General features: G+C 37.3%; 1 protein-coding gene across 7 annotated transcripts in view; it reads right to left on the reverse strand.

Moving 5' to 3' along the window:
- The window catches only part of MAST2 (microtubule associated serine/threonine kinase 2), a 198,158-nt gene that overhangs the window by 138,118 nt on the left and 36,848 nt on the right, over positions 1-23,192 (reverse strand). The window contains exon 1 of one of the 7 annotated variants that reach the window (XM_074876156.1): positions 8,144-8,277. The exons of the other annotated variants lie outside the window; for them this stretch is intronic. Within the exon in view, the coding sequence (XP_074732257.1) occupies positions 8,144-8,182 (39 nt within the window). The 5' untranslated portion in view covers positions 8,183-8,277. Of the gene's footprint in view, positions 1-8,143; positions 8,278-23,192 lie in introns of those variants that run through there. 7 annotated transcript variants of the gene reach the window in all.

Genomic DNA, 23,192 nt, shown 5'->3' on the forward strand with positions numbered 1-23,192 from the left:
CACTGACACTTTGGTGTCCACAAATTACTCCTTTTTTTTAATAACAGCCTCTAGAAATTCAAGAACAACCAACCTTGAAAAGCCTATCCTGTCTTGATCCCAGAAATGGTAAAATCCTGTACCTTCTAGAAGTCCTGTAAATACTAATGGCTTGGGTAAAGCAATTTAATACAAAGTAAAAGAGGAACAACTGCTAAATCATATGGGAAATTCTGCTACATATTCACAAATGACTTTAAATGTCTCTTGACATTTTAGAGAGTCTTTTCTAGGTGTTATTAAGATACTGCTGCACATAATATACTTTTGTCATTTACTTGACTAGTAGCTAGAATTTACAAATATTCAGAATGCAAAGATACTTTGTATTTATCCCTTGAAAAGATGAGAGGACTACTTGCCCCAAATCAATACTGATAGCTTTTCAAAATTAAGATTTTTTCACTTGGCATGTTTTAATTAGGTTTCCTTTTACAAAAACCACTATCTTTCAATGTATTAGAGAGACTGAAGAGGCAGCCGTAATCAGCAGAACTGACAGGAAAATAAAAAGTGCTCTAACCAATTTCAACTTCTATGCCGATGACATAAGCCTAGAAGGAAAATACACGCTGCCTCACTGCAGGACATTTCTTCTCATTAAAGAGGTAAGTGGGTCTGTGTAAGCAGGGAAGACTATTAAAGATAAGCAGATTAAACACTAGTCTTGCAGCACAGTAGCAGCATGCTATGTTGCTAGCTTGGAGAACTGGCCTTTCTTTTAAGATTTGGGATTTCTAACATTAAGCGAGTACAAAATGAAGTGATATTAACACAAGTGAAGCACCCCAAGTGGCTAATGGCAAGAAAAAGAAACAAAAGCCACTCTCTACGCAGCAACCCCTGCAACTACTAGCAGCAGCAGCAGCAACTGCTCATCGTGCCCTCCTGGCAACAAGCAAGTCTATCAAGCAGGCACTTCCAAGCCAGTGAAACGTATGAAAAAGATATTACTGTTTATCTTTGGGAAGAACCCCTTTGTCCAACATCTACTTAGACTCAGATGCACACATATACAACCATTCTTTCACGCAGTTATCTGCTAACAAAACCTTTCTTCCTGAAGTAGTAGAATTAATTACTGGCATTTTTATCTTTTCTCACAGGCTGAAAATAAAAAGTTTTGTTCAGCTATACAAGCGTTCACAAAGTCCTTACTGACAACTGAAAGCAGTTATTTAAGCATAACTATAGCAAATTATCAGAACAATTTAACAATACCCTGAAGACAGCAGCTAAATGCTATCTTTTCTGCCTGAGCAAACCATTTAACCTTTTATCCTTGTCCATATTTCAAGGACTTTTTATTCTGACAAGGTTTCACATTTTTCCCTTGGTATATTTTGTAATGTCTTCAAAGTGAATGCCGTAAGCATATGCTCCCCTAACTCAGTTCCATCTCCTACTTCATTGCAAAGTGGACCACAAGCACCAATCCTGAAAAAATCAAACCAGTGTGAAAGCTCACATGTCAGCCAGATATCAGTGATGCTTCATACTTCTCTGAGCATGAATCCTCAGTCCTACAATGAGATGTAGTATGCTTATATACATCATAACAATCCATCTTCCTACATTATAACATATGGCATCCAAGCACAAGATTATAATGGACTCGCATAATAAAACTTCACATTTTGTTTCCACAGACTGAGTTTAGTCAAAACAAATTGCTTATGACCGATGTAGTTAATGAATTCTGGTAACCATCCATCTGTAGTCAAGTGTTCCCCAATCCTTCTTCTGCTCACTCAGGTTCCTTCAGACACTCCCACCTGACCAAAAGACAGTGTGCACTGTCCAGCTAGTCTGGACACCCACAGCTATTGACCAGCCTATGTATAACAGCAAGTTCATTTGGCCTTCACCACTGTGCTAACACCAATGTGGATCTCTCTCCTTCTGTCAGCTGCTAATTTTCACAGAAGCTGAAGAACTTGGACTATCTTTTGGACACCTTCTCCAGTCCAAATTTTAATTCATTTCAGGTGTTGAAAATTTACTGGGAGAATATGAAGCCTAAGCATAAAATCTTGTTTCTTTTGGAAGTCAGCCTGAAAATATGACTTATTTTAAACTAACATTTTAAAAAGAAAAACAGTATACAATTTCTTGTATACTAAGATAAGTCTACAATTTCAGCATCTGCACATAAATCATTTTTATTTATCTTCTCATTTTACCACCTCTTCTTCAGATGTCATTGCCCACATCATCACCATTGGAAGGCCTTCAGCAGACATCTGATCTGTGGATTCAGTTATGTTCCTGCTAAATCTGTAAGCAGTATAAAATAAGTCTTGTTAATGCAAATAATCTAAATTAGAAAATGTGATTATGTTCCATGGGAAATCTGTTTTTTCTTTTGGAGTTTTGAATTCTTCAAGTAACTATAATGACAAGTAACTACAGAAAACCACCCTAAATTATTCCAGACTTCAAATGTGAAACTTTATACCCAAGTTTCTAATGTTATCTTCCAGAGGTAATTTTCACAACTCAAAGAAATATCCACATTCTTTTCTAAATATAATTTCAATGAAATTGTCCTTTTTTCTTTCTAAAGAACAGTTAAGCTTGAGCTTTCAAAATCAGACCTGTTAGCTTTGCTTTGATATAAACATAAAGCTGTCATTCTGTTTTCTTAAGAAAAGAGCAAAGCCATTATTCCATGTATACATGGGAACACTACACGTAATTACAGGAAACCAGCATATGCACCAGTGTTTAGCTTGATCAAGAGAAATATTATCCAATTTATACTGTTTATTATTCAAATATTTTAGAAGAAAGCTATTTAAAACAATCCCGTCAAAGATTATGAGGAAAGATGCTCAAACTTTTTTACCTCAATTTGTGAGGGTTTTTCCCCTTTATTTCTCTTAAACACATCATGGGTATCCCGAAAGGATCTAAAACTCTAGTACAGGAGAGGAACCAATCCCCTTCAAAACCTCAGTATTTTATTTCGTCTCAGCATCCTTCCCATTGTCTCCCACCAAGCATTAAGCAGAAAGAAAAGTACATAGTCCAGGCCAAACCCCAAACCAAGGCAAACATCATCCCTGGCCAGACCAAGTTTTGTTTGTAGAACACTGAAGTGAGGATCTGGGGGAACGGAGGGAGTTTAAGGGGGGATGCAGAGTAACTGACAGTTATCAGATGGTTTGCACAGCTCAGCACAGCACTAGAAGACATCTAAGTTAAGAAAAACGCACCACAAGAATCAAATGTGTAAAGATGAGAGTAATCTATATAATTTAAAAAAGCCACTCAAAGTCAAATTTCTTCTAGAGGCTATAAAAGCAAAGCTAGATTTCTCTTGGGAGTAGGTGCCAGTATTTCCCCTAGCAGGATACCTTGCAGCAGGCAGTTCCAAAAACTCAAATCCAATAGACTCATAATATCGAAGATTTTCACATGTGTATGTATGCATGCATTTTCATGCTAAATTTAAAGTTAACCTTTCAAGTTAATTTGAAATTTACCTATTAACGTTTCAGTTAATACATATTTCAAACATTTTAAAAAAGCAGAACAAAAAAAATCTAATGGAGTCACAGTCTCCCCTCACCATAAACAGCTTCTTTTCCTTGATAGTACACAATTTCTACTTTAAACTTTTTATAAAAATACTGTGAAAAGCAACATTCTTACTAACTGCATGCTTTATTACATCTTGTAACAAGCTCTGTAGCCAGCAAAAAAATGTCTTCAGTAATTATAAAAGACACTCTTAAGTAAATAAAATCAAATATCAATTTTCAAGGCCTCTAAATTATGTCCAAAGATGTCCCAGAGAAGGTTTAAACTGTATGGAAAACTGAACAGTCCAATAAGCCTTCTCTTGTTAAATATATTGAAGCTTAGAGTTTCTGTAACCACTGATTCCCTGATTCCCTTTCCCCATAAAACAAAATTAAAAAGTGCTCAGTCCTTTAGGTTAAATAAACAAACTCAAAAGCAAGTTCACCAAATATTCTGAGATTATGTTCTCCATGCCCTATTCCCCTTCCCCTCCCCTCCCACCCAGAGGAAAATGTAAAATTTATCTTTAGAATCAAGAAATCGTCCTACTGTGGGTTTTTTTAAATATATAATTTAATATTTTAAATATTTTTTTTTTTAGCCAAACATTCTGTGTAATAGAAAACACTAGCCAAGATAAACACATTCAAGCATTGTGATGCACTTTGTGTTTCACATCTGCACTGAAACCAGCACAAAAAGGGTTGAACAAAGTAAATTAACTAGTTGAGCTGAGCCCAAATTTCAGCAGAAAATGGATGGGGGCTATCACTCTGTAGGAAGATGTGGATGCAGAGAACCGTGGTGATGATAATGTCCAACCACATCTGAATACTGCTCAAGTACCACAACTGCAGAACATAAGCTCCGTCACAAGTATCTGAAATCTGGAATATCACACTCTCCATTACTACTTTACTTGCACTTACTCGTAAGGATTTTGGGGATAGAAACTCTGATTTCTACTCTGATTTCTACCAGCAATGAAAAATGATACACATGTACAGGGAACAATAACAAACCTAGGTAGCTTCGTCACATTTGCAGCTAACATCAAGCTGTATTTAACATCACAACAAATAACTAAAAAAACACAATGCAGCAGAAGCACCCACGCCACCTGCATTAGCACTTGTCCCTAGGCAGTAACTTCTGTCAATAGTCCAAGTTCATTACCTAAAATGAAAGCCTAGAAATTAAAAGAATATTCCATTATTAGAAGCACTTTCTCAGCCTGCTGTCAATACTATTGCACAGCTACATCAGACTGTGAGCACGCTAAGTGTGTGCATATATTTATATCTATATGTATATTTAGACATACACAGAAAATCTGATTTGTCCCTCCTGGATATTCATTTCCACATACTTCACTACTAAAAATTTGTAGACCAAATTTGTGACACCAAACAGGATGCAACAAAGACAGACTAAACAAATGAGGAAGGTGATATTGGCTACATGCCAATATATTGGTTTTTCCTGTACAAACAATTCCTGTTCCTTGATGTTATCTGCCTATACTACTACATGGCTATTTACTGCAGGGATCACAGCAGAAGAGAGTTCCCAGAGAAGACAGTATCACAGTAGTGATATCAACCATACTGCACATAATGGAGGTAACACGAAGCACAGGGAAAGCATATGCATGCATTTGTTAAAGAACAGGAAGAGCTGGTGCTGGTGAATGGTTTATTTAACAGGGAAAAAAAGAACAGGTTTTGAAAAGAGTAAGCCACCTGTGAGAGATGAGCACAAGGAAACCGGAAAGTCATGCAACCCAGGTCCTTGAACAGGTGACCACTGAAAATAAGAAAGGAATAGACCAACAGTACTTTCAAAATAGTCAGAGAAAAGTAAAGAAATTTCAGAAAGCTTAGAGAAAGAGAGTTTGATCCAGAAACAGCTTAAAGATATGAACAAAGAGTGGGGAGATGAGAAAGCACCTGCAAATTCAGATTACTGCCATATAGACTGTGCTCTCCACAGGGACAGAAAAAAAGGAAAACAAACAAACAAACAAAAAGTTTGGTTTTGTTAGTCAGCAGGAATAACACACAAAAGGAAAGAGGTATGTTCATTATCTTTATACTGAGAACTCAGTTACAGGAAGCAATAGGGGGAAAGCCAGAAGAGAAGGAAGACTGAAACACCACCAGAAAATAAAAAGGATTCCACCATATAAGATGCCAAATGAGGAGGAAGATATGAACACAAAACAGGACAAAACCCCTAAAACATGGCATCAGTACAAGTCTAAATCAACTGTGTTAAAAACAGCCAAAAAAACCCCACCTTACAAAAATCAGATGTTATCAAGATAAACTGGTCATGAAAAAAAAAGACAAGATAATCAATTTGTCCATCTCAATCTTCAGAGGTCAATTTGTAAATATTACATGAAATAGCACTAATAGACTGTGAAAGTGTTCTTTAATACTAAAACATAAAGAAAACAATATTTTCACAGTGCAAGTGATTAAGTACCAGAACAGGTGCCAAGAAAGGCTGCAAAATCTCCATCCCCAGAAATACTCAAAACCAGCCTGGACAAGACCTTCAGTAACCCGATCTAATTTTAGAATTAGCACTGCTTTGAGTGGAGACATTGGATTAGAGGACCTAATTTAGGCTGTGATATTCATTTTAAAAGCCATCAATATCCAGTTAGAACTAGTAAAGTGTTTTTTTTCATCAGTGGCTTTCCAAACTCACCCAGCTCCCCAAAAAAAGTCATTAAAACATACTGTCTTGGCAGTGTCAACATGAACCAACAGCTTTTTCATTTTTCCTGATTGTTAAACTTGAAGTTCTCTATAAAATGCTCACTTTACTGAGCCACAATTTCTTCTGAAAAGTCTACTCCAAGATACAAAAAAAAAAGTCCAGCATTAACTTCCTTATGGACTTCTACATCTGCCTTACTTCCTGAAGTCCTTTTAGCATATTTTCTTAGTTCCCAAAGCATTTTTGATGTAGATCTTAATTACACCTATATATATATGCGCATGTGTATTTATACATACTTACCCAAGTGGATACAAACACACCACCACATATAGACAGTAAATACTCAAGACTACTAAAATTATCAAATTCCACCATACTATGCAGCTAAACCAGGGAAATGCATCCTCACTCCCAGCACATCTTCTGCTGACACTGATAGACATTTGGGCTCCTCCAACCTTCCTTCCTTTTCCAATATTCCCCTGAAGCATCATCATGAAACCACTCCCCCACACGTCAAACAGATACAACATCCCAGAGAAATTCTAGTCTCGGGAAAGCTCTAAACAATCAGCACATCGGGCTTGAAAAACTTTGTGTGGTCAGAAACAATTTTCTTGGTTATGAAGTTCTGACTAGTTAAATACATTGGAAATAAATACCAGTTTATCCAAAAACACCCTTACTTATTCCTATATACTGTTATACAAAAATTAAATACAGCTTATTTTATGATGAGCAAATACACAGTGTCACCATGTTATATGCAGCACACTGTGTCAAGCTATTTCAGTAGTATTAATAATCTGGCACAAAGAAGATGAAAATATACACAAAATATAAAAAAGTGAGACATAGAACATATTCAGATAATGCAACTAATTCTGTAATTGCCTTAAAGCATCAGTAAGGTACAAACAGTAGTATGTTAAAATGGTAAATTTATTTTCCTCAAAGGAAGTTAAATTAACCATGCCTGTCCTATTGTTTAATAGGCAAGGTTCATGGTCTATAAACAATTACTTATGCTAGCAAGTATGTAATAGGTTATATCCCATTACAATGCAAAAAAGAGAATATGGTGCTTTCAGGGAAAAAAAAAAAAAAAAATCTATTTCATGCCCAGCTCACACAAGATTTTGGAGCTCAGTCACTTCCAGCTGTTTTACTCCATAATAATCAGTTCAGTTGTCATACGCCATTGACACTAACGCAGATTACTGTATTTGACATACTACTGCAATTGAATAAAAATTCCACAGCACCAGTACAAAATAAAACTTCACTAGTATGTTAAAGTTCAAAACAAATTGCAGGAGTATTTACTTCAACTTAACGATAGTTGTTGAAAACAAAATACATTATTTGCATTGTAGAATTGCATTCTGGTTTTGGATTACTGTGTATTTGAAGTAATAGCTCTAAAATAAATGAAAATATTCACTCTGCTTTGACATTTAATTTATAAATAATGCTCAACTAAAATGGCTACTCTAAGGCAAGTCTAAAACGTCCCTTAACAGATTTTTATGAGTATCTGTAAAAGTGAAGTTTGAAAAATAAGGTAAGCCGCATAGTTTAGACTTCACTTCTTTCCATAACAATATTTACAAGATCATTGGATATAAACCAAGAAATTTACAAACTGTATTTTATTACTTTATACAAAATCTGACATTTAATTAATAAAATGTACACTAGGTGAAAACAGAGTAACTCAAATTCTAGCATCACTGGTATGTACTCAGTCAACCTGATTTACTTCAAAATATTGTCAGCATTTTTACAACACTGTCAACATTGCAAGCAGGAGGAAAAAAAAGTAGACTGAAGTTACACTTACCTGCAGACCTCTTCTTCGAAGAATACTTGAATCATCCATATTTCAACTCTGCTGATGACAAATTCCTGCTAAAGCTCGCTTGCTTCTGGCTAGCTTTGCTCTCTAACTGTTAAAGAAGTCCATTATTTTCAAACTTTTCTCCCCCTCCCACCCCCCCTCTGTCCACTCGCTAAAAATAGGACATGGTCTTTCACTTGCCTGTCATGAAGAACTGCAGCCACGGTCTCTGACTATCTGTACGTAATTTTGCCTGCCTCTTTTGTGGCAGATTTAGCAGGTCACACTAGAAAAAAATCTGTTTGACTTTCCTAAATCTTTTCAAGGTTGGATGTCTCATTCCTCTCATATACACAACTGTCTAGAAATATATAATATTCCACGACTCCATGTAAGGCCAAAGAGTGGAATTTAATTCAGATCCCACACACACATATTTTTGCTTTATTTCAATTTACTTGAGCTGTTATAAGGCATCAGTAAACTACAACAGCTGCCTTCATTTACTGTTTATAAGCAGCTCACAAAATCCAGGTCACATTTCCTTTAAAAAACACACAGTCACACTTAACTAAAAAAATCAATTCTGTGGACGCACAGGATACAGTACTATTTAAAATATGGAAAAACCTCACTATGAACAAACAGAAATTTTAATTTTCCAGATTTTGAAAAATTCCTTTACTCCTTTGCACGACAAAGCGAATGTCAGATTCTTCAGATACTGTCGTACATTCTTTTGTTTCTGCTATCTCTGAGGTATGTTTGTCTCCTCGTATGCAGCAGACACGGCACATTCTTTAGTTCATTGCTGAGATCTTGCGACTCTTATGTGCTGAAGGGTCTGGAACACATGTTGCAAGTTCTGAACATTTAAGAATTCATTCATCTATTCATCACTGACAGAGCTGGCTTAAGAAGCCCTTCCCTCATCGTCATCCATGGCAAAAAGGAAAAAAAAAAAAAAAGAGAAAGCACAGTTCAGCTGAGGCTTTTTCAGTCTGTCCTGCAGTTTCTGTTTTCCAGCTACCTTCTCACAGACAACTCCAGCAAGGTCAAAAAAGGCTTTGCCCCTTTATGTACATTATCCCAATCCCATTTTAAAATATGAGCATATAGCCTGTGTTGAACAAAAACAACAATAACGCTTCTAGCTATACCAAACACCATTTCATTAAAAATAAAAATCTAGGTATGTTCATCCTGGTATTATTTAAATTACTGAGCATGTCAAGGAGCCTTTGTCCTACACATGCCCTTTCTACATTAGAAAGGAAAAAAGGAAATATTGCAAATGTAACGAACAACCTACTGCCGCAACGACCTTCAATTTTTTTAGCAGAAAGCTAAAGCAACAGATTTCATCTCCTGATAAAAGCTTAGGAAGAGCCTATTTATAACTTCTGAATATAAACACTGTATTTAAAAAGAACCTCACTTCAGCCTCTGAAGGATTTCACAAAATACATAAAAGAAATCAAACTTCATCAAAAGCTGTGTTTATGAGGGGATTTCAGCCAGACATCCTGAAGTGTGCAAATGCAACACGGAGAGCCCAGACCGTAGGCTGCCTACCACAGCTTGATGAAGTGTTCTTGTTCCCACAGTTATGACAGCTGCAAACCAAAAAAAAAGTCTCAATACAAGCCCGCAGGTTGATGGTGCTTAAAGGAATATATATTTACATGGAAATCTTTAGCTGATCTTCATGCTAAGTGACCGAGTCACATGAGCTAAACACATCATTGTAAAGTCAGCTGAAAGCAGATACAACTCAATCCCATTCACCAGGCTTTTTCTGATCCTCTGCGGAGCGAGTGTGGTCTTTTATTGTGAGTAGCTAATAAATCCTCATCTTGCCGATACCTCCTTCCATCTGCCGTTTTAAACAACTGAATGCTGAATTAGGTCTGCAGAGTCTTTGTGAGCTCCCCAACAGGGCAAGCAGCCACCCAGAGGCTGAGCAGGCAGCTCATTTGCATGGAGTATACTGTACCATATAAAAAGCAGCGCGCTAGTAAAAACATCTCAATGAGCCACTTGATTTTAAAGGAACAGTATCTTCTTTCGCAAATATAACTGGAAAACATCAAGCCATGCACAGAACTCTGCGTAAGAATGTCATCAGGGAGAACAGCAACATAAAAATGCAGATAAAGCTCTGTTTAAAAACAGACTGAAACATAAGATGATCATATTTCTTCACTGTGATAATATTTATGATGGATTTCAGTATTACTTCCTGCATTTTGCCATCAAATAAGCTTCCCCAGAAAAATATACCGAAAACTATAACTTCACTTATCAGACATTACTGTCAAACAAATTCTATTTTTACTTTAAAAATCCCACAGAAACAAAACATTTTGGCATGCATGCTCAAATATATTACATGCATTTTGCAGTTTATTTTAGTCTATAATAGATTTTAGGAATGTTTATATTAGACCATGCACTAACTGGATCATTGATCTTACCTCTTCCAACTAAGGCCACCGGCATTAAACAACATATACTGTGAGAGGAATCAAGGAATCTTAACAAATATGCAATACCATTCACATTGTATTTTCCTTCTAAATCAGCCACTAAATGGAAAAGGTTTAGGCCTGGTAGCAATAGTATATAACCCTACTTATTCTATAACATAACTGAAAGCATTCTCATTAGCACATATACATCTAATCCTTCCTGGATTATTTACCTTAATATTCAGACATTGCCAGTTCTCAAAATGTCTTCACAAGTGCCTTATAATTGATTGAGGCTGGCACGAGTCTCAAAATACCATGAGAATCATCTGTTCTCTTCCAAATTTCAAGCTTTCTTGGGGAGAAAGCTTTCAAATTGGCTGCCTGCCACACTTACCCAGTTTCTGGGGTAGAAAAGCCAATCAGGACTGCTGCAGAAAGGCAGGCATGGTTTTTCCTCTAGCTTCCCTCTCCCCTTCCCTTCTCCTGAGCAAATAATTCTTATTTAAATGTCAGATCAAAAACCACCACCAAGAAGATCCCCAATGTGGTGACCACCTTTACTTCCCTCCTATTTAACTGTTAACACTCATCCACTCTCCCTTTTTCCTCCTTCAACAAAATCTACCACAGAAAAGCAATGATGAGAGAGGGTGGGAGAAAATGCTTAGTACCAAACTGAATCAAGCAAAGGACAAAGAGAATTTAAAAGCAACCTTCTGACATGGGAAAATTTTCTTACAAAATATTACCTTTAGAAATTATCTGTTATTTCAAGAGATTATGCCATCCTTAGTCATTCATTTTAACATCCTAAAAGGTCTGCAGGTAATGAAAGATAAGAATGTGTTTGTATAAGACATTTCACTAAGAGATATATTACTGAGAGATATTAAAGAAGCAGAAGTACATAAAATACCATTTTTTCAATTATATAAAAAGTTAATCATAAAACAAATTTCTCAAACAGTTTTCAGATGCAGGCAGCATTTAGAAAGGGTCTAATAAAATATCTATCAGAAGAAAAATTCAAAATAAGAAGGTCATGTAATATTTGAATCCTTTAAGAATTGCAGTATTAGCACTCAACTTCATCAAAAACAGAAAATTAGGAAAGAGGATAAAAAGAGGGAATTCAAAGTTTGTTCACCAATAACTTCAGTAAGCTCCTAACTCAATTCTTCCTTCCTCCATCAAATTAACAAACCTGAGGAAAATTTTGCTTCGCTCTGCAGCAACAAGAAAAGAGAACGGATAGTGTGGTATTGGGATCATCTGGACATAATCCAACCAATTCCTGTTTGGCTGCAGCGCTCTCTGAAAAAGCTATTCAATCTTGATTTGAAGAAATCAAGAAATGGAAAGAGCTGTGAACTTCCGGTAAGAATGTTCCTGCAATGGTTAGTCTGATAAGTAGGGAAGGACAGCTTATCAGCTTGACAATACTGGGATGAATTAAATGAGGCTAACAGCAATTTCCAAAGAAATAAAAATAAGTACTGCTTTATACAAGAGTCACATTGGGCTATTTCTTGCTGCAAGAGGCTGAAAAAAAAAAAATCACCAGCATGGCTAAAAGCCTTTGGACAAATTCACTGAAGAGTCTGCCAAGAACTCTTAAAAGAGGAAAATACGCTGAAGACAACCCAGAGTCACAAACAGCATATTCTGTTAATAAGAAGTCTCTTCTCATCCATGCTGATTCAGACCTTCTTCCACTGCCTGCTACCAAAATCTATTACTCCTCTGTCTTGTAGAAGAAAAATCTGAGAGGTTAGAACAGTTCCAATAGCTGTCTGAAGATGACTGGAGTTTTCCATCCATTAACTTCAGTATAATCAAAGCAACAATTCTTTCAGTTGTTCCGTAGCCTACAGGTTTTCAAATAGCATCAGTGGAAGATGACCAAAGGCATACCAATTTCACAGTTAGGAAAGCAATGACCACAGAAAGCTGCTATGAAGTAGTGTGATTGTTCCTACGTATAATACATCTTACCGAAAATAATTGAGAAATTGTGAATAAGCTATTATCCTATTACATTTTCCTATCGTCAGAGCAACTGCACAAAGCAACATATGCACAAAGACTTATCTGTGTAGAATCACATGGCTCATCTTTGAGCTGTGTTCAGTTTGTTTATTGTACTATCTATGCTGAATATAAAATACCTTCTACATATCTTAAATTGTAATTGAAACTTGAGACATATTTTGGGAATCACTCAGCATTCATGGAGAAAGTGTCATCCAGTTTATTAAGAATTAACTAAAATATGAAGAAGAGAGCAATTATTTCTATGCCTTCCCATCCTGCCATCTTTTGTGGTCTATACCACTGCATCAGAATGGAAACCCACCATTACCATAAAAGCAAAACCAGTAAAGGTTATCTTAGCAATCAGATCATTACCTTATGGATCAAAATTTTGTGTACTCTCTAATATAGCTTAAGTGAGTCCAGTAGCTGCATACCTTAAACTTGGAACACTAGAGGTCTAAGTCCACTTACATTGCCAACTTAGAAAAGGTATTAAGCAACTAGTGATATTTAGTATTGACTACAGAAACATCAGAAAGCCCCTCAACACAACTGGGACCCCATCATGAGAGATGCGGTGTGAAGGACGTGAACACTACACGATAGGATGATCCAACGAGGAACACCCATTTGTGCTTTGCCATACAAAAAGACTACTCCCATCCAAAAATCAGGCTAATAAAACCAACAGCTTTTCAATTGTCTGCAACAAGACGCAATGCTTTTTATTGCACACTTCTGTTACGAAGGAACTTTTCAGAACAATTCCCCGATCTAAAATACTGAGATTCAAAATTTACATTTTTCATGATTCAAAATTCATTATATTTCTTATCTATTTAGTCAAAACTAAAAGCAACAGAACATCAAGCTGTGGCAAACCTTAAAGATATAACATTTCCTTACATAACATATTGTGTGCTGGGAAAAAAGATCACTTTCTGAAATATTATCAGCTGACAATTTCAGTGGAATTTTTTTAAGCCTTTGGTAACATTTGTCTGTGCAACCAAAATGAGCCAAATGTTTCACTGTCAATCTGAAACGTAAGTGTTTGGGGGTTTTTTATTTATTTTGATCAAGCTATGTTTATCTGGAGATTTAAAAACGTGTTCCTTTGAGATAAACTGACAGACTACTGAAACAAGGAAGGTTGATGAGGTAACTACTTTAAAAAAAATTAAAAAATACATATACTTGGCAGTCAACCTAAGGAAACTCGCCTGACAGCTTGTCTGAATTTCTTCTGGATTTCCTGCCTATTTACAAGATTCAGTTTGATAAACTAAGACCTCTGGAGCAAAGCTGTGCATTAACAATGAGCCATAATAGGAACTCATTCTGAACCACAATAAACTCCATTTATGAGGCTTGGTCCCAGGGAGAAGAAATGCTGAAAAAAAGTCTAAAATCCTCGAGGTTTACACAATAATCAGGCTTTCACTGTGCATTTTCTGTTTCCAGTTTCCTGGGCAGGACTGCCCCATCCCCCACATTCAATACATTATGAAAGGCGGCACACCCACTAATCTTCCTTACAAATGTAAATTTGCTGTCGACAAGGGTGGAGGAAAGAGTTCATTCATCTACAGACCAACTGTTTTCATACTGTACTATAGAAGGTATATTCAGAAGAGACACCAGCTTCCAGGCAGAAACAAGTTCCTTGGCTCAAGCCCCTTCGAAAGCTAACATCTTTGGAAAAGAATCTTCAATTAAACTTTAATATTTACAGAAGATTTTGAATTCACTATGCAAACATTCTTGTTCTGAAGTTAAACTGGCATTAGAACAGAATGGAAACTAGTTTCTCTGATGCTACCTTTCAAATACAATACCATTTTTAAAAGAAACACTTTTTTCGATAGGCAGAGAAGCCTTTTTCAATATACACTGCAAATTTAAACCTGAAGAAATATAATTTCTGTTTAGTGAACATTTAGACGACATTACCGAAATCAGGATTCTCTTACTTTACTATAAGACAAGCCTCATGCTTTAGAGACATTTGGACTTAAACCTCAGCAGTAAACACCTCTAATCAAAATGGCAACAGAACCAAAGCTCAAGGACCCAATACCAACTCTTGTGTGTTTGCCTAATGAAAGGAATTGATATTTACTGAAAAGTTCACAGAAACAACAAAACCTGGAGTTTCAAGAATCCCACAAGACATCATGAACCCAGTTAGCCCAGAAGCTCTTTTGCCACAGAAACTGGTTCTATGAAAGCTACACATTACAGACAGATCTCATAGCTCATGCAAGCACGCTGAGAAATAGCCCCAAAATTTTACTATACATAAGGTTTCCTCCACTATCCTCTGCAGTTCTTCCACACTCCTGGCTAGCAGCATGCCTCCTCAGCCTCACCACAGCAGCAGTGGTTCACATATACATACTTGCCTTTTCTGTAAACTCTTCCCAAACTTTTCTGCATCTGATTCTTACTTCAGCAATAAAGCCACGTTTGACTTTGGAAGACAAGCCAGACAACTTTTACACAGAAATAGCACTTCCTTTACAGAGTTAAAGAGTTTTAAGGACAAGAAATTGCAGAAGTATGAGATTATACCAAGCTTTCGCTGTATTTTCCTCTCACTTTTATCTAGAGGATATTTGTCATTTTTGGACACTCAATTCTTCAGAACAAACACTTGATGCTTCACAAAACAAGGAACCTCTTTATTACATTAGCATAACATTTACAAATAATTAATTAGACTGTCAAACATACTCATTAGGAAAAAACGCCATGAAAGTTAACAACTGATTTTTCTTTAATTATTCTACTCAGAACTGAGTCTACAGCACTGAATACATTTTTCCAACTTAATCCACATGCAATTCATCTCAATATACCTTGAATTTTCCTTGGTTTCCAGCTGACATTAAAATGCTTGGACAAGTCTCCAAAGATTGTATCTTTTTGCCTGCTTACAACCAACATGATATACATTCAAACACTGCCTTTGAAATAAACACATTAAGATGATAAACCAAAACATTTGCGAGTTAGAGGGTTTTACTCTCCCCTGCTCTCCTTGCCTATACCAGACTAAGCTTACACTGATATCTAGGGAGACGTCTCACAGCAGTTTTTTGCTGATGGATTCTGACAGATTTTTATTTTTCCTTTTCTGGTCTCAGACCAAGTTTTGCTATTCATTTCTCACAATTTTGTCATCCCCTTAAAATGCTAGACAAGTTAAAAGCTGTTCATTTTTTAATAGATATCCCTTTTCGCAACATTTATCCGCTAAGCCAGAACAAAAACTGAAAGAAAGATAAAAGAATAAATTAATTCAGGATTTCAAAGATTTACAGTGCAATGACAAACATTTTTAATTCTTCCTCTCCTCCAGGACTTGTGTCAGACACCCCATTTTTACAAGTTCTCCTGTTTTAATTTTTTTTTTCCTTTGAAAGCTATTTTTCCTTAAAAAAAAAAGCAGATGCATAGTAATAATTTGGCAATCTCTCAAACTTTTTTGGTTTTGTTTAATAGAGCCTATTACATTTAGTCAGGGAGAACAAAAGGAAGTAAGACATGTTGACTTAGAGCCTCAAAGAATATTTCTCAGAGAAAAAGTGTGACATTCATTATTTTAAAAGGCATGTGAAGACAACCTCTTTCAATAAAACTAGCAGGTAAAAAAATGCTTGGATTTCAAATTAAAATGCAAAAATTACATATATTTTACATTTCTTGATATAGTTACATTTTACTCCAAATTCAGTTCTGTGGTGGGTTGACCCTGGCTGGACCCCAGGTGCCCACCAAAGCCACTCTATCACTCCCCTCCTCAGCTGGACAGGGGAAAGGAAAACATAACAAAAGGCTTGTGGGTCAAATAAGGACAGGGAGATCACTCAGCAATTACCGTCATGGGCAAAACAGACTCAACTTGGGGAAATTAGCTTAATTTATTACCAGTCAAATCAGAGAGGGATAGCGAGAAATAACTAAATCTTAACACCTTCCCCCCACATCTCCCTTCTTTCCAGGCTTAACTTTACTCCTGAGTTCTCTACCTTCTCCCGCCTCAGCAGCACTCTTCCCCTACTCCAGGGCGGGGTCCTTCCCACGGGAGACAGTTCTCCATGAACTTCTCCAGCATGTGTCCTTCCCACGGGCTGCAGTTCTTCATGAACTGCTCCAGCGTGGGTCCCTCCCACAGGGTGCAGTCCTTCAGGCACAGACTGCTCCCGTGTGGGTCCCCCACGGGGTCACCAGTCCTGCCAGCAAACCTGCTCCAGCGCGGGCTCCTCTCTCCACGGGGCCACAGGTCCTGCCAGGAGCCTGATCTAGCGTGGGCTTCCCACGGGGTCACAGTCTCCTTCAGGTGCATCCACCTGCTCTGGCGTGGGGTCCTCCCTGTGCTGCAGGTGGATCTCTGCTCCAGCATTAACCTCCATGGGTGCAGGGCACACAGCTGCCTCACCATGGGCTGCACCACGGGCTGCCGGGGAATCCCTGCTCTGGTGCCTGGATCACCTCCTCCCCCTCCTTCGCTCACCTTGGTGTCTGCTGAGTTGTTTCTCTCACATATTCTCACTCCTCTCTCCAGCTGCAATTGCTGTCGTGCAGCAGCTTTTTCATTTTCTTAAATATGTTATGCCAGAGACACTGCCACCGTCGCTGATGGACTCAGATGTGGCCAGCGGCGGGTCTGTCTTGGAGCCAGCTGGCATTGGCTCCATTGGCCATGGGGGAAGCTTCTAGAAGCTCCTCACAGAAGCCACCGCTGTAGCCCCCCATCAACAAAACCTTGCCAATACAAATTCAAACACGCAATTCTTATGTATGGCACTACAATACTGCTGTGTCCAGCAACAAAACATTTCATAAAAACAAACATGCTTCATTCCTGCAGCAATATATTTACAATGCATGTTCTTTAGAGTGTTCAGACATCCTATTGAATTACTAATATAACATTGAGCTTAACAGTTGAAATCTTTTATTCTTTGTTTAAAAAAAAAAAGCTAATCTTACCAGAAAAAATTGAAATATTATTTTCATGCATCATTTGAATTGTCACCTGGGCTTTTGTCTCAAGAACTGACAGAGAATATGAATGTGTTAATTGAAACAAGCAGTACGTAATCCACAAGACATCTTTAGCATATGTTTCCTTACAAGGGCTGACAAGAGCTTTCTTGGATTTTTCAGCACTGGAGTCTAACGTTTCCATTTTCAAGCTAAAAATATGAACAAAAATCTTACACGTTTACATAAATATGTATTTTCCCAGCAGTATCTTTCCACAGGAATCAGACAACATTCTGTTTTGAGACCTCAAAAAATAAAATAGGAGTATGGTAACATTGGCATGAAAGTGTTGAAAACCCCATCTTTAAAGCTGTATTTCTCTTCACAATTTAAAAGGCCCAGAAAAATAAATCCAATCAGAAACCTAGCTCCATGATGGAACATTCTTACTGATGAAGGAGAATGAGCTAGTGGATGTAACAAGGCAAAGCTCAATACTCAAAGCTATCATAATTTAAAATTAGACATAATTATCCTTAACAAAACCAGGCACTGTGGAAAGGGGCTTTGGAACAGCTGCTCCTCTTCAATTTAAATGCTCATTTGTTTTACATTGACCTAGAAATCAGTATCCTCCTAACCAAAAGCCAATTAGATAATAGTCTGTCTTTCAAGCTTGTAGAATACTAATTTTTTTAATGTCTTTAGTAGTGAAAAGCAAAGAAATAAACTGCAGATGATGCCACAAGTATGTTCTGCTCTGATATGTACAACCAAAACGTGAGTGCTCCCCCCCTCTTTCTGAAAGGTCAAATTTACAGTCCAGTAAAGAGACACATCACTTCCTTGTGCTAACCGTTCAGCGCAGTCTCAGCTTAGGATAACCACAGAACGCTGCAAAGGCAGCATGTGGAAACATCTTCAGTTTGCTGGAGCGGCATCCCACCATTCCACAGTAAAAGTCAATGCCAAACTGACAACAAGGAAGCATTACAAGAAGCATTCCAAAAGCTGTCCTTCTAACCTGGCCCAGAGTTAGATCACTAACATCAATGTTTTTGAAAGCAGAAGGATGTCAAATTCTTTCAGTACTGCAGTATAAACAAGCTGCTTCTCAAGCAACAGAATTAAAGACACCCAGTTTCCTACAGTCTCAAGTTTGTCTTTTTGTCATCTTGCTCCCTCCCATAGTCCTTACAGAGGCAACTCCAGCTCTCCTATTTTACCTCCACCCAACTGGAGACAGCATCTCCCCCAGCTAATCAAGACCTGTCATGACTGAATCTCAGCCAGTGCTGCCAAGCCACAATAAACAATGAACTGTCTCTCTCAGAGAATGTGAGGGGGTATCTCCTACTTGGTTCCAATTCTTATGAAATTGCAATTATAATTATTTTTGACATTTCTTCTTCTTTTCAAGCCTGGATGAAATTGGCCAGTGGCTGGGAAATTATCAGGAAAGAAGGAAGAATTGCAGAAACTTTGATTCCCTACCACTGCTCAATGTTTCTGGCAATCATGATCATTTACACCATTACTTTCCATTTTGGTTAAAGTCAATGCCAAAAATACATATTAATCTACAGATCTGTTCCAGCTCTAAAGAGACTAGATATTAGTAAGTATTTCTTTACAGAACGGGTTGTTGGGCGTTGGAATGGGCTGCCCAGGGAGGTGGTGGAGTCCCCATCCCTGGAGGTGTTTAAGAGTCAGGTCGACTTAGCGCTGAGGGATATGGTGTAGTTGGGAACTGTCAGTGCCAGGCTAACGGTTGGACCAAATGATCTTCAAGGTCCTTTCCAACCTAGATGATTCTGTGATTCTGAGACAAAATGATGACGAGTGCCAGTTTGATTACACTCAAATACAAAGCCATAAGCTTTCTTGGTCTTCTGAGTCTTGGCAGCATCCCTAGAGAAAATTCTTTTCCAGAAAGAAGTAGAGCTTTTTCTAAATGCATCAACAAAAGAAGCTTCTCAGAAAACTGATATCATACTGAGTCTGACAGGATCCAGAAAAAAAACTAACACAGGAAACTACATTAGAAAACAGAGAATTCAATTCTACCAAAACATTAGGTCTTCATAGAAGAAAGAAACACTGGTAGTCACCAGTAGCAATCCACAGTGCTGAAAAATAGTCTGCTAATGCAAAAGATGGATGATTTAATATTGAAAGGAACCTTCCGAAATTGCCAAACTTGTGAAGTAAACAAGCCTATATTGACAGAATGATCTTATAGCAGAATGCAAACCTTTAGAGTCAAGATGGAATTCAAGGGAAGGAGCAGCTCTTTCCAGAATAGGTAATGAAGCTGAAGAAATCCCTGTCTCCTAAGGTTTCCTTCTGAAGTCACTGAAGTAGAAAGCAACTAAAGGAAAGCATGAGCTGTAATGGACAAAACACAAACACAACAACAGCAGCATGATTCTAAATATACCTCAAAGTCATCAGACATCAGCATTATCAGTTTATTGTAGCAGTTTGGTCTCTGTCCTGTGTGCCCGAATTTCCCACACTAGCAGCTCCCTTTCCTTCTCAGTACTGCCTTCAAAGCTTCTTTTGCAACTGGAAGCATAAGAAAATTCAAAAAAAGCCCATTCCTACGCAGCCAAACAAGAGTCAAGGGGTAAAGAAGATAATTCAAGAGGTTTCAGAGCAGCTAGGATGATGTCAATCCTGGTCAAAATAATTATTTTAATCCTGTATCAACTTTTCCAGTTAAAGAAAAACTAGAAGTAACATCAATTGTTGAGATTTTTATGGAAAAATAAGGTTGCAGATAAATGACTGCAATTTCTGAGAAGAGTTCTTAGGCACTTTTGGATGGGGGAGGTGAGAGTCGGCATATTTAAATTACTGCCTCTGCTGATAAAGTAAACATGTAGATATCAAACAGAATTGTTCAGAGCTTTTAACTTACCTGCAAACTACATTCCTAAAAAATGAATCTCTAGAAAACAACAAAACTTTCTGGGTTAAGAACCTGCCCATCAGCTGAATTTTTAAAAGTAGCTGTCAGAAGAATTACTACTGAATATGACCATTCTGTGTCAACAGAACAGTCATGCATATAACATTATTCAGCATTTTAATTGATGACCTAGAAATAAATATAAAATCACTGACGACAAACATACTGTAATAGCAGAGTATAAACAGTGAGGTCGGCACTGTCAGGGTTATCTGAGTGACTTGGTTCAAATATTGTGTTAATGGAACCAAAGGGTAAATTACACTCACAGGAATTAGGGTTCAGGCAACTATAGCATGAAGGGAACATCTGCAGTTCTATAACTCCACAGATCTCTTCTGGATCCCTTTTTTAAAATATTGGTACCACATTTGCCAGTTTTCAGTCCTCAGCTACTAAAACTATTTTAAGCAATTGGCTATACAGCACAAATAGTAATTCACACATTTCATTCTTCACTTATTTTAAAGCTGTGTCATTATCTCCTTTTACTCAATGAATTAACAACCTCTTTTAGTCTGTTTTTAACCACTACACTTTCCTTTTAACCATTCTTAATTCTTATTTAAGGGTGGGAGGGGGGAACAATGCATTTCTCTGCCTTGAAGAGGTTCTTAACTCAGTTCCATAAAGACTGTAAAGATGCAGGTCTATTAGCTGATTTTCCTTGATCTTCAAAAAGCTTTCTCTTTCTAAAGCAGTTCATCTTTTTGAAACTGAAAGCAACTTTAGCAGGTTTTTGACTATTTTTAGCTCTGCATATACACATATTTCTGTTTCAGCCTTTAGGGTGGCTTTTTGACGTACATTTTGAACCAGAACTGAGCACTGTTAAGGATAAGAGCAATGTTACCTCTCCTCCCATGGGCTTTTTGCTGGAGCTTGATCTGTTTTATGAAACAGTCAACTGAACACGTAAAGTCTACTCTCAACATGTCCCAGTGTGGCATGTGTCCAGTCTACATATAAGTAACTGAAGTCTCCCAGTGACATTTGATTCTACAGCGTCCAATCTTCCTCAGCACACTGCAGTCAGCATCACCTATCCTCATCATACAGGCCCCAGATTACTCCTACTTAATTAGATCCAAGTTTCAATGCTTAGGTGGTCTGTCCTACCCACTGATGCATTGTCTGTTTCAAATGGCAGCAGGGAAGAGGGTCTTTAAACTTGCAGCACCACCCAGCCACAACCCCAACCTCCTTAACCTTTCCCATCTACTTTGAGGACACAGTATTGTAACACAGAACTGCATGTAAATGAGACAGCCAGTCCTGAGCATAGCCATGTCTGAATTTGAGCATTTTATAGGATTAAAGTAATTATCGGTAAAATATAGCAGAAAAATGTAATAATTATACTTATGGGTAGTGAACATTATTCTACACTTTCCACTACTCTGAACTGAGGGATTCAACACAGAGCAGAAGCTTATAACAAAAGAGATAAGCTCAATTATGTAGCTTAGGTAAAATGGAGTTAAATCAACTTTATCCATTTTACTTAACACAAAATGGAGTTTAACCAACCTTTCCCTGCTTGCTCCAGAACGTGAAATTGCGATTACCTACTTTTGAACCCCCCAAACTACTGGAGAAGTTTCCTGATGTGCAAGGAAAAATAGAGCTAACAATTACTAACGGTTGCCCGTGGCTATTTTCAGATGGAGATTTCATACAGTGCAGGCAAAGCTTGATGATAAAAGCCTTGTTAATAATGGGACAAAAAAAGAAGTCAGATAGCAGATGGAAGGGCATGCATCATTAATGTACTTTATTGAAGGAGTTAGGCACCACACCTTTCCCTTGAAATTATTGCAATTTATAGTAAGCCAAGGGGAAGAGCAGCAGTTTATCTTTTGCTTATGGAAAAAATAGAGGAATTCAGCAATTAGAACAGTAAGGGATATCTATCACATCATTGTAGAGCCAAGTTTAATGGCCAAGCACCCCTCCAGTTAAATGGGTTTTAATCTATTTCTGACACGTTCCCAGGGAAGTTGGTACCACAGATTTGTCTGACAATAATCCACATGGAACAGGATCCCCCAAGGTTTTCAACACCTCTCATGTATACAAAGATTTGCTGCCATTTTCTTTTTAAATCTAATCTATATATAACTGATTTCTAAATAACCTTTAGCACTTAAAAAAAAAAAGAGAGAAACATTCCATTCAATTTATTAGAGTGCTCTCTTGGAAGTAAGTTGGCACATAAAATCAACTGTTTTGTTTGTAGATATTACCTGATGTTCATACATGTTCATACCAGTCATAAGAAGGTCTGATTTGCTTTCTGCTCTATGTCTGGTGTAAGTCTTTCTTAGTCAGCAACATTTTAAACACAGTATGTAAATTACATCAAAAAGATAAACATGTCAGCAGGCAAGTAATCATATAGAAAATAAAAAGATGTTATTGTCAAATATACCACTTTAAGCAGCTGCCTATTTAATCAGGATTGATGCTGATGCCCGATCAATATAATTTCACAATGCTGACATGGTACTTTTCCTCTCAATTCAGATAGTTCTATGTGCACGCAATATTACAAATTGTTCCTCTTTTCTTT

This window comes from Strix uralensis, chromosome 8 (assembly GCF_047716275.1).
Source record: "Strix uralensis isolate ZFMK-TIS-50842 chromosome 8, bStrUra1, whole genome shotgun sequence".
NCBI classification, from domain to species: Eukaryota; Metazoa; Chordata; class Aves; order Strigiformes; family Strigidae; genus Strix; species Strix uralensis.